General features: G+C 37.7%; 1 protein-coding gene across 1 annotated transcript in view; it reads left to right on the forward strand.

Annotated features, from left to right (window-relative positions):
* Window positions 1-12,861: 12,861 nt before the first annotated feature.
* Window positions 12,862-16,369, forward strand: part of LOC135217198 (exportin-4-like) — a 114,327-nt gene continuing 110,819 nt past the window's right edge. Inside the window, exon 1 of the mRNA XM_064252926.1 lies at window positions 12,862-13,896. Within this exon, the coding sequence (XP_064108996.1) occupies window positions 13,861-13,896 (36 nt within the window). The 5' untranslated portion in view covers window positions 12,862-13,860. The remainder of the gene's footprint in view (window positions 13,897-16,369) is intronic.

The following is a 16,369-nucleotide window of genomic DNA, read 5'->3' on the forward strand; positions in this document are numbered from 1 at the left end:
GGGAGAGGTTACCGAAAGATAGTATGCACCGCCCCGCCCACGCTTTTATTAATAACACCACTCCTCCCTTCGTATTTATTAATAGTTTTCCCAAAACGGGAAATGGCAAACTACAGTGGTGTCTTGTGAGAGTACATTGACATGGCTTTTGTTATTTCTATGGCCTAAATAGTTCTTGCACACAAACTCGGTCGTAACCTCTTAGTTTTCTACTTTTCAAAGCTGCGTCTTTCGTCCTGTAAGTTCTACGTCTCAGACAGGCGGAAAAAATTGCTACAGCAGGAGGTGCGAGAAAGAGGGAGAGAGAGAGAGAGGCCACCTCCGTAGCAAACAGCGAACTTACTACCCTTCGGTCTCGACTCCCGTCCCGTAGTCACAGTAACGGAGAATCCGTCACCGTTTACAGTGCAGTAGACTCGCACATGCTTCACAGTTTTCTTTCTCGGGTTCTCTTTCTCCCTACCCGCGCAGCGCCATCAATGCTAACGTACTCCACAGTCCCTTAAATTCGTTAAACGCGTCAATCATAGTCTATTTGCGCGATATGATAGCGCGCCGTTTCCCTTATTATCATGGTGCGTTGCCGTGGAATCTGAAAATCAGGCTTGCCAATCTCCTCGATTCACACGAAGCTTTCGCCAGCGGTAAAATTCGTTTGCTTCTGAAGCTTGTGTAGCCTTTTGGCCCCCGCGTGAAAGTCCCGTTGGAGTTAGACTTAGAGAGTGGCTGATGCGTGAAAATTACTGGAATTCAAATTCTAATTAAATTATGCTCGTCTTTTTTCAACTGCAACGTTCAATTTTTCTTATACTTTTCTTCTTCCTCCTCCTCTCCCCCGCTCCTCCCCAACCCCTCTCCTTTCGTTATTATTATTTTATTATTCTTATTATTATTAAACGAACATTCTTAATTATTCATCTATTTATTAATTTACTCGTTGTCATCATCGCATTCTTTCGTTTTTTGTATCTAATATTTCAGTTCGTTTCGTCTTTCCATTCATCCGTTTTCTCTTCACATTCATTTATGCTCATTTGCGCTTTCATCGTCGGCGATATTATCGTTACTATTACCTTCCTTCCCTTTTCTTGCAGTGAATAACACCGACGTGACTTTCCTTTTAGCACCGTACTTTCTTAATTGACTCCACTGTTTTATTTACCTTTTCTTTATAGAAAGTCTCTTAGTACCATAGACACTTAATTCTCCATAGCCATATTCTTGTGTGTCAATTAGTACCATAGACACTTATAATTCACCATCGTCATATTCTTGTGTCTGTTAGGACCATAGACACTTAATTCTCCATCACCATATTCTTGTGTCAGTTAGTAAGTACCATAGACACTTAATTCTCCATCGCCATATTCTTTTGTCAGTTAGTACCTTAGGCACCGAATTCTCCATCGCCATATTCCTGCGTGTCAGAACCCCCGGAGGAGTGACTTGTATCAGACAGTGAAGACACGCAAGACATATTTTTTATTCCTTTTGATAGCCATCCCGCTTTCTCCCGCGCGATCCCGTTACATTGCTATGATACCGTGACGATGCTGCTACATCGTTGCGCATTTGCAACTTTGAATGCAACTTACGGATGTTGCAGGAAACGGCGATGAAAGTGTTTAGACTGTAAGATTACTTTCGAATTTTTCACTTGAATGCCGTATTGTTTAAAATTGCCGTTTTTTTTCCTTGATTTTATCGGCGTCGTTACAATGCCAGACTTCCGCTGTATTTGTTACGTGGCTTGAACGCTGTTCAACTTTATTTTTCACATGTTAAAACAGTGCTCCTCATTCTGTACAGGTCGTCCTTTCTAAAATGTTTGAGAGAAAGAATGTAATGTCAAAACCGTAGGCTGATAGTTTTATTAAATATATATATATATATATATATATATATATATATATATATATATATATATATATATATACTATATATATATAATATATATATATATATATATATATATGTGTGTGTGTGTGTGTGTGTGTGTGTGTGTGTGTGTGTGAACTATTGTGATACGTGATACTGTGAAATAAGTTTTATTATTTAAAGCTCCTCTAGGCTTATTTTCCCGAAGTACACACTCAGGAATACGTGCGTATGTATTTAAATGGGATCTCATAGCGCTATTGCAAGAAGGATGTGACGTAGCGAGAGAGAGAGAGAGAGAGGAGGGGGCGGGGCCATCCGTAAGCCCCTGATCTGGTGCAAGTATCATGACCTTTTACTTCTGTTTCCGGCTTTAACTCGGGATTGACAAGTCACCAGAAAACTCTGTAATTGTATTGAAGTGGAAGGATGCAAGGGGGCCTTTTGCATGCTTTTGAGGGGGTTCCCCCTCCCTCTCCTCCCTTTTTTGCTTTTTTTTTATTTATTTCTTTCTTCCTTTCTGATTAATTGGGAATAGCTGGGGGCATATTTTTATTTTGTCAATCCCCATTTTTCTGTATTCCCTGATTTGCCCTGTATTGAAAGAAGCTGATAGGTTTTTAATTTTTATCTGTCATTTCTTTTTTCTTTGATTTGTCCTACTTTGCGAGAGGCTAAATAAGAGTGTTTCTTTGTATCCCTCTCCTTTGTTTCCTGTTTTATCCATTATTGATAGAGGATAAGAATTGCGTTTATTCCTCTTTTATTTATCCCCTCCTTTTTTTTCGTTCCTTGATTTTTCATTTATTCACTGGGCCAAAATAGGGCTGCTCATTTCGACTAACCCTTTCGTTCGTCCTCATAATCAGTGGAAAATAAACCATTCAAGATATATATATATATATATATATATATATATATATATATATATATATATATATGTGTGTGTGTGTGTGTGTGTGTGTGTGTGTGTGTGTGTGTGTGGGCGCGGGCGCGCGCGTATTCCTAGCCAATGATTCTTATTTATTGTTTCCAATAGAATTACCAGCTTCCGGCAAAGGTCACCGTAAGGTCCGAATGCGTGTTCTCTAAAACTGCTCGTTGATAAATGAATTCGTTAGATTTATTTCGATGAAAGGAAAATGGTTTTCATTATCAAAGCTTTTTGCGAAAATGAATCGTGAAGCAGAAAAGAAGGCGATGAACATAAAAAATGAAACTGTAGAGGAAATAAAACAGTCTTGGGACTCGGCGTCATAAAACCTTTCGGATAACTCCATGATTTCAGTCAGAAGCGTTTCTTGTGGTTTCAAATTCGGGGTTGATGCCTCACTGACGCCATATTCGTGCCATTTGTTGTCGTTTAATCGTTCGAAAGCCTTCTGTCTTATTCGTTTTTCATAATTTCGGCGTTATTTCATTCAGACAATTCATGCTGTACGCAGTAAGGCGAAGATGGAGTGGAGATACGGCTGTAGTGGATTAATCTTATTGAAGAATTTTCAAACGGAGACCTCTGCAGAAATGTTGATTTTCAGTAGGCTGCAATAGGCCATGAGTATCACGATACATTGCTTAAAAAACCAATACCTAAGATTATCCCTTACATCGATCTCAAGTCCCACACTACATCCGTCCGTCTGGCCTGGGCTAGACGTGGACAATCAGTATGATGACCCACCTCATTGTCCTTTGCAGTCGAATCATTAACGTCATTTTGGCCTCCTCGGTGTTTGGCATTACTGCAGGCGAATGAACGCTCCGTTCCTTAAAGCAGATCGCCGATGAACACGCCCTCGTGTTTTGTTGCCTTGGTATTTGGCCAATCGGTTCAAACTGCCATTCCGCCTGCTTATGTCATCGACGCGGTTTAATTGTTGCTCTTCGTTTGTTTTTCGTTTTTTCCTCCGAGGTCTTCGCTCTTGGTGATGTGGCCCCTCAGTTTTGCAGCATCTAGTAACATCGACTTCTTTTCTTACATATATTTATATATATTTTTTTATAGAAATGAAAGAGCAAAGGCCAATGGGATGAGGTGAGATCAGAAACTTCCCGTTATCCCTTTTGCTAGACAACTCCTACCGAAAATAAGGCCGGTGAGAAAGTGTGGGGTTCAGCACGGAAGAAGCATTAGACCGTGTTTGCCTCTTAAAGAAGTAAGGTTATTTTCTGAAGATTTAGAACTTCGAGTATTATAAAGCCATTTTTTCTTAATCATAAAGGACAAGTTACGTGGGAACCTTTGCTGTACCATTTTCTCTCAGAACGATCAAGAATTATAGTTTGATACTCATGGTGGCTTGTAAATATTACAGCATACGAAAAGTTTCCCTATTAACCTGACTTTCAGTCAGCCCAAGCTTTCTGTGTGCGTTCAGAGTGAACGTCTTGTTTAATCTGCTTTTACAGCGATTGGATTTCTTGCCTGAAATACGTATTATACCTGTTGGTTTGATTGATTTACTAATATGAATAACTGGCGGTACAACAGATCGGTCATCGGCGTCTTAACCTTTTCTGTCATGAAATGATTACTTGGCAGTTTACACATCTCTCTCTCTCTCTCTCTCTCTCTCTCTCTCTCTCTCTCTCTCTCTCTCTCTCATTTATATTTTAAAAATAAAGAAGCCAGAAAATGTTCTTACTTATATTAAAACTGTTTAATTTATGATCATCTCTGAGGGTGGAACAATAGATTCATTGCCTCCTCGTTCTACAGAATGAAGAAATATACGGGAAAGGAAACTAGTCAGTCATTCTGAGTACGATTCCATTGAGAGGAACGTGACGAGAAGGAAAGCGAATGCGATGCACAAGAGAGAAGAAGAAATAGACAACGTGCGAAATGACGAGATCGGGGAAATCGGTCAATGAAGAAATGAGGTGAAGAGAGAGAAGACGAAAAGGAAAGAACGGAGGCAGACGGGGGAGGAGGTTGGAAAAGGAAAGCTGTGCCATTTGAAGCGAGACACCCAACGAGAAAGAAAGGAAGTTCAAAGAAAGAAAGTCTAAACAGTAACTTAACGATAATGCGAAGTCACTGATACAAAGACGGTAATTAGAGCAACAAAAAGAACAGAGATGATTAATGTATAGCAAAAATAACAGGCAACGTCTGTTAAACGTAAGACAGCTGTAAACATCGAGAAGAAACAAAATGAAAACGACCGAAAGGAGAGAAAATGAGAAAGAATGTTTCGAAAAGAAAAGGAAATGATAAAGATGTGAGATCCGAGGCGATTGGAAGGAAACAATGTTGTCGAAAGAACCAGGGGAAAAGATAACTGATAAAACATGAGACGAGACGGGCAATAAAAATAGCAAGGCACAAAAAGTATAATTAAAATGGGATTCAAGAGGAAGCAGTTGGAACACCAGTGAAAAAAAGGTAACTAAAAAGGCTAAAAAAAACATATGTCAAGGAAACACTTCACGTGAAAGAGAAAGGTGACTGACAGAAGAAAATAGAAGTACGGGATTTTAAGAAAACTGAAAATCACTCGGTAAAGCCAACAGAAGGAATAAAATTCAACAATTGAAACGTGAAAGCGACAAAGAAATAAGAAAAACAGAAAAATCTTAAACAAAAGTAGTTCGATATGGCCTTAGCTAGCAACCTTCTCATATACTGAACATAACAGAAATCCATACGACTGAAAGGAACTTAATCCACCTGAGCCCTCTCGAGAAGAAGAATGGTGTAGTAAGTCTTTGGATGTAAATAATTTCATGTTTGCTCCTGATCACAGGTAAAATATTTTACCTGTGATCAGGAGCACAGAAGGATGTGCTCGAAATATATGGTTGCAGCGTTCAAATAGTGTTTTATGGGCCTTTTATATTCATATTATACTGCTGTTTTTATATATATACAACATATGTATATACAAATACAGATATATAAATTGATATAGATAAAGGTAGATGCCACGAAGGGAAAGTGAAACAACGGAGTGGTTGCTAGGCCTTTCGACACTGTCCCTAACTGGCCTATCGTGTGTCGAAAGGCATACCATCCCCTCCGTTGTTTCACTTTTCCTTCGTGGCATTTGCGTTTATTTATACATTCATCACGTTCCATGTCTTCGTGATTAAGTTATAAGCATACTGATATATATCTGTATATATATACATAATATATATACATCATGTATCTTATTATTTGCAATGTCACTCTACTTGGAGAAAGTATAGGAAACAACGGCCGTAATGTTGATGATTTCTTGAACTGAATTGCCGTATTGTTGATATCTTTCGTTTTGAGGAAGACGCCTTTTAAAGTAGTATCTAATTTATATTGGGGTGAAGCTTAGATATCACTCCAGTAAATAACTGAAATTTGAAGCCAATTAAGGCTTCGCATGTCTCTCACGGGTATAGATATTCGATGGATACTCAAGATGACTTTAATAGCTCCTGAAACAGAAGCGCAACTGAGCCACAGGACGAAAGGTGGAAAGGTCAGCTCTTGACGAATTAATTTCAGTCTTTTATGGAACCTCTCTCTCTCTCTCTCTCTCTCTCTCTCTCTCTCTCTCTCTCTCTCCAAGTACATTTATAGATATTATATATATATATATATATATATATATATATATATATATATATATATATATATATATATATAAACATATATTCACGAATTTTCCGCCACAAACGTCGTTTGATATCCAATGCACCCTTCCTCAGGAATAAGTGTATATATATATAATATATATATATATATATATATATATATATATATATATATATATATATATATATATATACTGTGTGTTTGTATGTTATACATATATGTATGTAAACGTAGCCTATACACACACACACACACACAAGCATGCACATCACCTGTCCACTCATTTTTCCCCCTTGAAGGAGGTGGCCGCAGAAAGCGGCAGCTTCCGGTCTTAAGCGTTGATTTTGTGAAGGGGTTTCTCGATCCATGGAAATAACTACCGGGTATTTTGCTGATATCGTCGACAGACTTTGGTGATGACCAGTCGTGTCCTTATTTGACCGAAGAGCAGCTGTTCAGTGGAAGGTATGTTTGAATTCAAGGGAAGAACCACACAAGAATGAATGAAAGCAAAATGTGTAATATCATATACAACAAAAGATGGATGAAATGTGTATAAGCCATATACGCATCATCTTACTTTAAGAAACCTGATAAGATGAGTGGAAAATTCCACTGAAGATAGCATAATAGGAAAATAGCAGTTGTATCTTAGATGGTAAAAGAGCTCTTGTGATCTGAGATCTTGTGACAAAGACGTGCAGTAAACAGAATGATCCGTATATAACAGAGATTTTCTTGCGTAAGCATATATATGGCGACTCTCCCGGGATAATAGAAGTGAAATGTCTAGCAAGTCTGGAGATGTTTGTCATTTTTAGTAAAAGGAATCATATGATGAGTCCTTTTACCATGGCAAGGTGTTTAACAAAAAAAAAATGAAAGACCTTTGTTTTCAATGCCGGGTAATAGTTTGTATGAGAAAAACATCTAGAAATCCTGATAAAATTAACGATAATGCATAAAAAGTAACTCATATTAAAAGCATTAGATACTGCAAATGACTGACTTGTACGGCCAAATAAGAATAGATCTCATATCACAAATAGGAATGGAGTGAGACCGAAGGGAATAATTAAGTAAAAACTAATGATAAGGAAATAGTTGATTTTGTGAGTCCTATACATCTTTTAAATTAAATTACAAAAGAAGGACATATTCCTATGCTCTCTTGGATAAGATTTTGAAAGCAGAAGTTCGTATACATCTTTTAAATTAAATTATAAAAGAAGGACATATTCCTATACTCTCTTATTCTTATGCTCTTTTGAATAAGATTTTGAAAGTAGGAAAAGTTCGTATACATCTTTCAAATAAGATTATAAAAGAAGTACATATTCCTATACTCTCTTGAATAAGGTTTTGAAAGAAGGAAAATTTCGTATACATCTTTTAAATTAAATTATAAAAGAATGGCATATTCCTATGCTCTTTTGAATAAGATTTTGAAAGCAGGAAAAGTTCGAAATCTTATAAATTAGATTTTGAAGGAAGAAAAAATTCTTATACGTCTATTAAAATACATTGTGAAAGAAGGAAAAATACGTATACAGCTTATAAATTGAATTAATTTCCGCGAAAAATGTATAGAAATGACTATGAAGACTCATCGATACACTTTATAAATTTTAGGGGGGGACCAAAGTGGGACAAAAACCATACATATAGGGAAATGATTGACCGATCGACGGAGAGACCGGTTAAAGGGGATTATGGTTACAGAACAAAGAAATAAGAACAAAAGGGCAATGACTGTATATATTAGATTTATAAATAAATTTCTAATGCGTAGATTTGTGAAACTCTCGCACCTGGTGACGCCTCAACACTTGTGCCTTATTGTGAAGCGGGTGGAACCGAGGTGTTGGTTTGCCATCGCCGCCCTTCTTTTTTTTTTCCAGTCTCTGAAGTCACGCCCTCCGTGGGAAATGGTCTTTTAGTGGCCATACTCGTAGGGTAGAGATGAGAGAGCCCGTTGCATTCTGCGCCTCCGCTCAGGAGTGGGATACGGCTGCATGAGAAGAAGAGCTATAATTCATTGTATTGAGTTGTAAATAACAATGACGTCATATATATATATTATTTATAAGCGTGTGCGTGTGTACATGACCTTAGCATCTCAATTTTCTCAGTCTCAGGAACCCCATGCAGTTACAACCCTTGAATTCAGATCGGTAATAAATGAAGATGTGTCCTTCAGCGGTGAGATTCGAACCCACGTCCAGTAGCAGCTAGAGTGAGGTAGTACCACTTAACCTACTATACTACGAAGAAACATAGCGTGGTGGAACCAGAATGACAGGGGAAAAAAAGATGTTTAGGCAAGATGCTAGTCAGTGGAGTCTTTTGAAATTGGGTCACACGGTCCGAAAGAAAATCATGCAACCTGATACAACAGCAGCATCATCTCGGAAGCGTACGTCTATGAAATCATACGCCTAGCAACAGGATGGTAAAAATATCAATAAATAAAAGAGTGAAACACGAAAACTAAAGTATATGATTGGAAAAATATACAATAAAATTAGACTTTTTTTGTTAACAAATCAATCAGAACTCGGTGTTAGTATTAAAACTGAGTCAAGTGGTTACTGTCTTGAGAAGACACTCCGCTAGACTAAATACTTATAAGACATTGCATGATTATTTTATAAAAAGAACAACGAAATGCATTTTCAGACTTCACTGGATTGATTAGAGAATCACTGTTATCAAAGTTTCGGGAAAAAAGCAGAATCCAAAAGCTATTCTTAATGTTTCCAAAAGCTATTTTGGAAATTTCCAAAAGGACTTTCTGTCAGTGGCATCTTGCAGATGTTCTAATAAACCCTCTTGAAGTGTTATTCTATAGTTTTGAAAATTATGCCTTACTTTTTTCAGAGTTTAACAATAATATATTCAGGTTAGACCAATGTCCTACGGTGCCTTCATGGCTTATCGAACACTCTACGACTCTCTTAGAGCTCACAAAACTACGATATTGGGACTGTTACTTAAAAAACTGAATTGTGTGCCTGGTAAGTAGTTGACTGCGTGAGTCGTAGCCAGGATGGAGTATCAGGAGGTTAGTACTTTGCTACCCCTGATATATATATATATATATATATATATATATATATATATATATATATATATATATATATATATATATATATATATATATATATATATATACTATACATATGTGTGTGTGTATTCGTAATGAGGAGACACTCCGAGATAGATTGAACAAAATGAAATGGTATGAATTGGCTCACCAATCTTTCACAAAGTACTTGTATATGAAAAAAGGGTGAAAAGATAAATAAATAAAAATCAAATATATTGTATTTGAGTATATATATATATATATATATATATATATATATATATATATATATATATGTGTGTGTGTGTGTGTGTGTGTGTGTGTGTGTGTGGTGTGTGTGTGTGTGTGTAATGAACAATATAAATTTTGTTATAGATGCAGCTGCTTAACAGAAGAGATCGTGTCCGTGATACAATATAGTTAATACATTTGAAAAAGAGAGAGAGAGAAAGAAGAACGTAAATAGTGAAAATACAACACTAAATCCAAGCAATTACTCGTACTTACGAGAAAAAAAAAGTTATTTAAGGTAATAAATACAGAGAAGGGTTGATGAATGAATGAAATGTGCCCTAGACTAAACGCTGTTGTCCGATGCGACTGCGATCCTCGGTCGATGAGACAAAATTCGGAAGAGTTGTTGAATGTGAATGATGGAGGAGAAGCAGATCTGAACGACGCAAGAGTGAATAAGGCAGTTTATGGCGTTACAAGGGAGATGCTCCGGTACAGTGGTGATAGTGTGACTGAGTGGCTGACTGGGGTTTTATAAAAGTACGTCAGGTTTCGAAAGGAAAAGAAGAATATTATTTTGTTGCATTGCAATAAAGGTGATAGAGGCGTCTGTAAGAATTATACGGGCTTGGCATTATCAAGCACACCTTTGGGTACGTTTAGAGTAGGACTTCGATTGTGAAAGTAAGAGATAAACTTACAAGCGAATGATGTTGGTTTAGACAAGGACTGGGGTGTAGAATTCGTGTCCGATACGAGATAGTGATGTGAGAAGCCTTAAAGTAAAGGGATGAAGCTTTATGGGGCAGAAAGGTACTTAGGAAAAGCATATGATAGAACTGCTAGAGGAACTTGGACGGTTTTGAAGAGCAAGGGTTAGAAAATGAAATTGTCGAGAGTTTTTGTATTGGAAGTGACGAGTTTCTTAGAATATATAAGTGGTTGAATGAATGTCTAGGTGCAAAAGTAGGTAGGTCTGTGACGATCCTGTGTTATGTTCCATGGCTGTTCAACATCTTCATGAACAACATGATCTGTGAGAAAATAAACGAACGGACGAGATATAGGTCTAATGTTGAGAGAAGTACTAAATGAATCGTGAAGGAGCGTGGAACAGTTGTTGTTTACACGTATACAGTACTGACCAGGGACAGTAAAAAAAAATGCATAAGAGTAAAACAGTTTAAAAATGTTTACAAATGGAGGACGGTGAGAACAAATATGAATGACAATTTAATGAGGATAACTGGAAACCGTTGAAATGGAAAAATAAATATTATTATGAAAGGTGAAATAAGCAGGCAGTTAATTTGTATACGTATTTCACAGTGAATGCAAAGAATGATGAAAACGAGAGAGAGAGAGAGAGAGAGAGAGAGAGAGAGAATGTTATGGAATAGGCAAAACGAGAAAGGTAATCAGAGTATGTGTGTAAAAGATTGAAAAAAAAAAAAACTCACTTTGTCGATGTAAACGAAGGCAAAAAAGTATTGTTTAGGGTAAGTATTGTTAAGGATAACTGAAATGATGTTGAATGTGAATGAAGGAAAAAAGATGGAAGCTGTTGGCATGAGCTGTGCGTCGCGTATGCGGCGTAAGATGAATCAAAATGATGAGAAATATGAAGATACTTCGTAGTGGTGAAACGGTTGTATAAGTGAAATAATGGATCATGGTGTTTATAAATGGTTTGTTAATGCAAGAAGAGTGGAGAACGATGGACTGATGAAGATGAAAGGACCAGATAGATAACATGAAAGATATATTTCAGAGGCAGGATCATAATGCCCAGGAAGAGTGGTGGTGTGTGCAAGACAAAAATCATAATAGTGAAGGGTGCAGTGTATATAGGGGGGTTCAACACGCTTCTGGTGAACTTTCAGTGTGTGTGGAGCAGCTATTGTTACTGAGGCCTTCTAATACAGAGTGCATCATCAGCTCATTTGTTAAAGCAGGTGAGAAGCAGTGGCTTCTGTTGCTCTTTCTTTAGGCCTGCCTTCCTGTAAGGTAAACGTCTTAATATACTGTATACACATATAAATAATGCATATATATCTAAGAGAGAGAGAGAGAGAGAGAGAGAGAGAGAGATCGAAGGAGGTTTGTAGCAGATACAGTAGATGAAAGAGGCTCAAGTGGAGGATCATAAGAGCTTCGAAAATCAGTTGCTGATCAAAGGAAGGAAACTGCGAGAGATGGAGGAGAACAAAGAAGAGGAAAAGAAATGAAAAGATCTTCAAGATGAATTGCTCAAGGACAGTGAATCTAAGAGCATAAAAAAAATTGCGGGTGGGTTGTGGGGGGGGGGGGGGGGGGGGAGAAGCCAATTTATAAGAAGTTAAAAGAGTTCGTGGGGGATGTGAAAACTACAGTCGTCCTTTTGTCAGTCCAACCTTTGGTTCTCTGCTTGGTCAAGACAGGTTGGTTTGCAGGTATTGCCCTGGCATATCCTGATGCTGTACATTAACAGAAAATACAATATGGGTACAGAATAAAATGAATATTGCTCAGACCAATAAATGTATGGTAAGTAAACCATAATGAAATAAGGAACGGTATTGCGAAGAAACGTAACCTTGTATGTATATTATATAATATTTATAATATATATATATATATATATATATATATATGTGTGTGTGTGTGTGTGTGTGTGTGTGTGTGTGTGTGTGTGTGTGTGTGTGGTACTGACTGAATCATGAAAGCTTGGAACGTGATAAACGGATAAATAAAATGAAACACGAGCTACTCCGGCGGTGTTTCACTTTCCTTTGTGGCTTATATTTACCTTTATATATTCTATATCTATATATATATATATATATTATTTATATATATATATATATATATACTTGTAATAGCTTCAATACTAGTGTGATAACTCCGTGCATCTTCAAGATATGACTTCATTTCTTAAAACCGGTTTCATCCTATTGCGCAATAGTATTCACGTCGCACCACAGATTGCCTTCATATTACTGCTGGTCTGCAGTGTATGGAATCGGTGGTTGGCTGAGAGTTAAACCGGAAATTTTCAAGGAATAAAAAAAGAAAGAAAAAAGGGATGGGGAGGGGGGGAGTGAGGAATCGCCACAGGTGGAGAAGAAATGTAGTAATCAGGATGCGTCATCCCATGTGAATGAAACTCACGCTTGCCTGTCTGATCTTCCTGCAGTGAAGACTGGATAAGGTGACATCAGCAAAGAAACATGGAGCGCAGTTCGAGAGAAAAAGAATAAACTAATCTGTACCCGAGAACTGGTAGCGAGGCGTCTTAATTCGATTGGTATCATATTTGGCGTGCATTTTGTTTGGTATGGATATTGTGTATTGTTCGGCCAAGTACGGCACTGATCCATTTGATTCTCGGGGCGAGACTTGGCTGAATACAGATGTGGAACTAACTGCCGCAGCCAGGACAGACATCGGGATATAGCAAAAACAGCCATTTAGTGTGCAAGTCCATACACGTATTAACGAGATGACCTTGAAGGTGTACTGGCTAGACCATTTCCGTCGGAAATGAAATGGATTTAAAACAAACTTGTTATTCTTTACATAAAGACTGCTGTGCGATCTAAATAAATTTTCACACTTTGAGTGAGAGAAAACGCTAATTCATTATCCTGTGACGCATTTATAAATTGGCAAGTTTGGACGCGTGTTTGCAAATATGGTAATGGTGTTAGTAAATTGTTTGTTTTTAAAGGCAACACGTGCAAATATAAATATACTTCTGTCATACTCGAAAGAAACGATTATGTCTGTTACCCAATGAATGACGTATCTATTGAGTAATGCACAGTGATTGCGCGTACGTGCGTGTAGGTACAACGTGAAACTGGTAGTGTTTACTTTCTAAGAGATTGCATTACGACGTCTTCATAAATATAAAGAGAATATTCCTAAGACAGTAAGGAAAACTGACCGCTAATCTTCTAATCTACGATACATTAACACCATAAAACTAATATGTACGAATGTTTGTTCGTACATGTGTTTGTGTGTATAATGTGGATGGATGTGATGCTTTTGGTCGGCAGCAGATGGCAGTAAGTGTGCGCCGCCCCACGCAACCTTAAACATGGAGCAACTAGAGAAGGCGGCGCAAATATTGATGGTTAGTGGAGTCAAATTTCATCTTGGTTTACTGTAACCGAAAGAATAGGTCATAAAGATCACGTGGATACCAAGAAAAGAGTGAAATTCGGTTACATGAGAGGTCACGAGACGAGTGAAATGAGAGGTGCTGGCGGGCGGGTGTGAAGTTGTGTCTGGTATAGACAGGATGTAAACAAACGGGTAGGTAGAGGGGCTCTCTGTCTCTTTGTGTGGTGGTGCATCTGGTTCGGTGGTACCTGTTGCCCACGCCCACCACACCCATGCCATGGGGAGGCCTGTGGTGTCTGTTATCTCCATTCAATGCAGTTTTTTGACTCAACAAGGCGACCATAAGGCTTAGGCACGGGTGCCCCGTCGTCGTCGTACTCCCCCTGCTACTCCTGTCATTTCCTGGAACGACTGTCGGAAAGGCGTGACAGAGCGACCTACCCTAATAAACGGGCACCCAAAATTTTCGTTCGGAAATTTCTGTGGCCTGTCTCTTTAGCTTAGGCCAGCCGCGTTTATAGCCTTTCGACTGACCTTTCTTGTAAAGTCTACCTCGTAGGCTAGTTTACAACCTTAGTTTACCATTGGCTAGTTTACAGTTTCTTGTCCAGGAAGTCAGGCCTTAGTTAGCTGTTGACAGGGTTAGGTTAAACTGAAAATACACATACTATATTATGGAAGGCTCACTGGTTTGGATACTAGGCTTTAGGTTAACCCACTAGGTATAAGTTAAACTTTTTGGTTTGCCAGTATTCCAATCTTTAAGAATACATAAAATTATGTTACAGTAAAATACTGAATGGCCGGCCTCTACCATAGAACGACCACCTTCTCGAAAATCGGAAATTACATCCTTAATATTTTACTTGAAGAAAAACTTATTTCAAAAGGAAAGTAGAGGTCTTGAGGTGCTGCTGCGACGGACGCTGGCTCTTGACTAATGTCTATCCTGGGTTACAGAACATGTTGAAGTACTAGTGTTTTGGGAAGGTGGTCGTGCTACGGTAGAGACTGGCCATTCTGTATTTTACCCTATTAACACTCACAGTACCTGCAGAAACACATGCCAGAATTAACCTTATATGTTGCTCAGCCCAAGTTTGAGGACTTAACAGTTCCGAACACCAAGCCACTATAGTAGTGGTTTACTTCAATTAGCTAAGGAATGTAATGATTTTCCTTGATGGGTGAAGGATTTCCCCCATTTGTTATCACTATACACTTCTTGTCTAAGAGTCATGATAATTAAATAGAATTAGCCTGTATTTGATTTATATGAGTGGGTAAGGGTGTTAATAAAGAGCGACTTGCTTTAATGGCTGAAGAAGATGCTGGAAATCTTTTTGCTTGTATTGCAACTAGAAGTATTTAAATTTTTCTTATTCTAATTGATAGTTACATCCTAATGCATTATACATAAATAAACAATCAATGCAGTGAAAAATAGCCATGCTGTATTGTTTATTTTTAGATTTATGAAAATATAGAAAATGAAATTAAAATGAAAAATTATGTAGGTGTATAGAATATTTGGCAAAGATACATCATAATGTTGGCCAAAACACAGACTTTTAAATGCACCATATTTTAATAAAATATGATAAAAGATTACAAAGTTATTAGCATATAAGGGAAAACAATGAATCTGTTGGACACGTAAATTTTAGCAATGTGGATACCACTCGCCTCCCATTTACGTGTGTTACACTGATAAACCTTTTCCTTCCCCACATTCTTTACATGACAACATAGCACGGAGAGATGCTGTGTGTCATTGCTGTTTTGGATAATTACTCATACCATCACATGTAACAAGGTCAGTTACTATCAAATTTGGAAGCGAAGCCTTGGCATATGCAAGGTGTAATTGTAAATTCATGAGCAATGTTAGGACACATCCAGTAAGTTGAAGATCATCATTGCCTCCAATGTCATGTGCCACAAAGGTACTATGTGAAGTTCTGCCACTGCTCTCGCCAGCGTTTTATCTTCTACCAACCTTCCACGGCCTTGTGTGTTGTCGGCCTCATCCATATAGCCTAGGTCTGAGTCTTTCAACTCTTTTGGTGCTCATAGGAGCCAGATGGCACTATCATTTACTGTTCTCCCAGGGTTAATGTTTTGGACTCGTCCAAGCCATCTATGTGTGATCATTATCTCACTTAAAATGGAACTTCCATACAATTGTTTAGTTATACAGAGCAGTAGTTTCATGATTTATATCCATAGAGCAATAAGTATATACAAATTATGTCAGCCATGTCTACTTCTAATCTTTTGTGTGTAGTTTTAGTCGTATTTGATTTCTAGATCTTGATCAGCTTGCCCATTATTTTATTTACTTTTTTCTTTTAGTCTTTTATACAAAAGTTCCATATCTTGTGAACTTGTGCTGGACATTGATCCTCAATATTTAGATTCTACACATCTTTAATCCTTTCCTCTTATAGTGCTATTTCATCCCTTTGTACATAAGCTTCATT

This window comes from Macrobrachium nipponense, chromosome 7, assembly GCF_015104395.2.
Source record: "Macrobrachium nipponense isolate FS-2020 chromosome 7, ASM1510439v2, whole genome shotgun sequence".
Lineage (NCBI taxonomy): Eukaryota > Metazoa > Arthropoda > Malacostraca > Decapoda > Palaemonidae > Macrobrachium > Macrobrachium nipponense.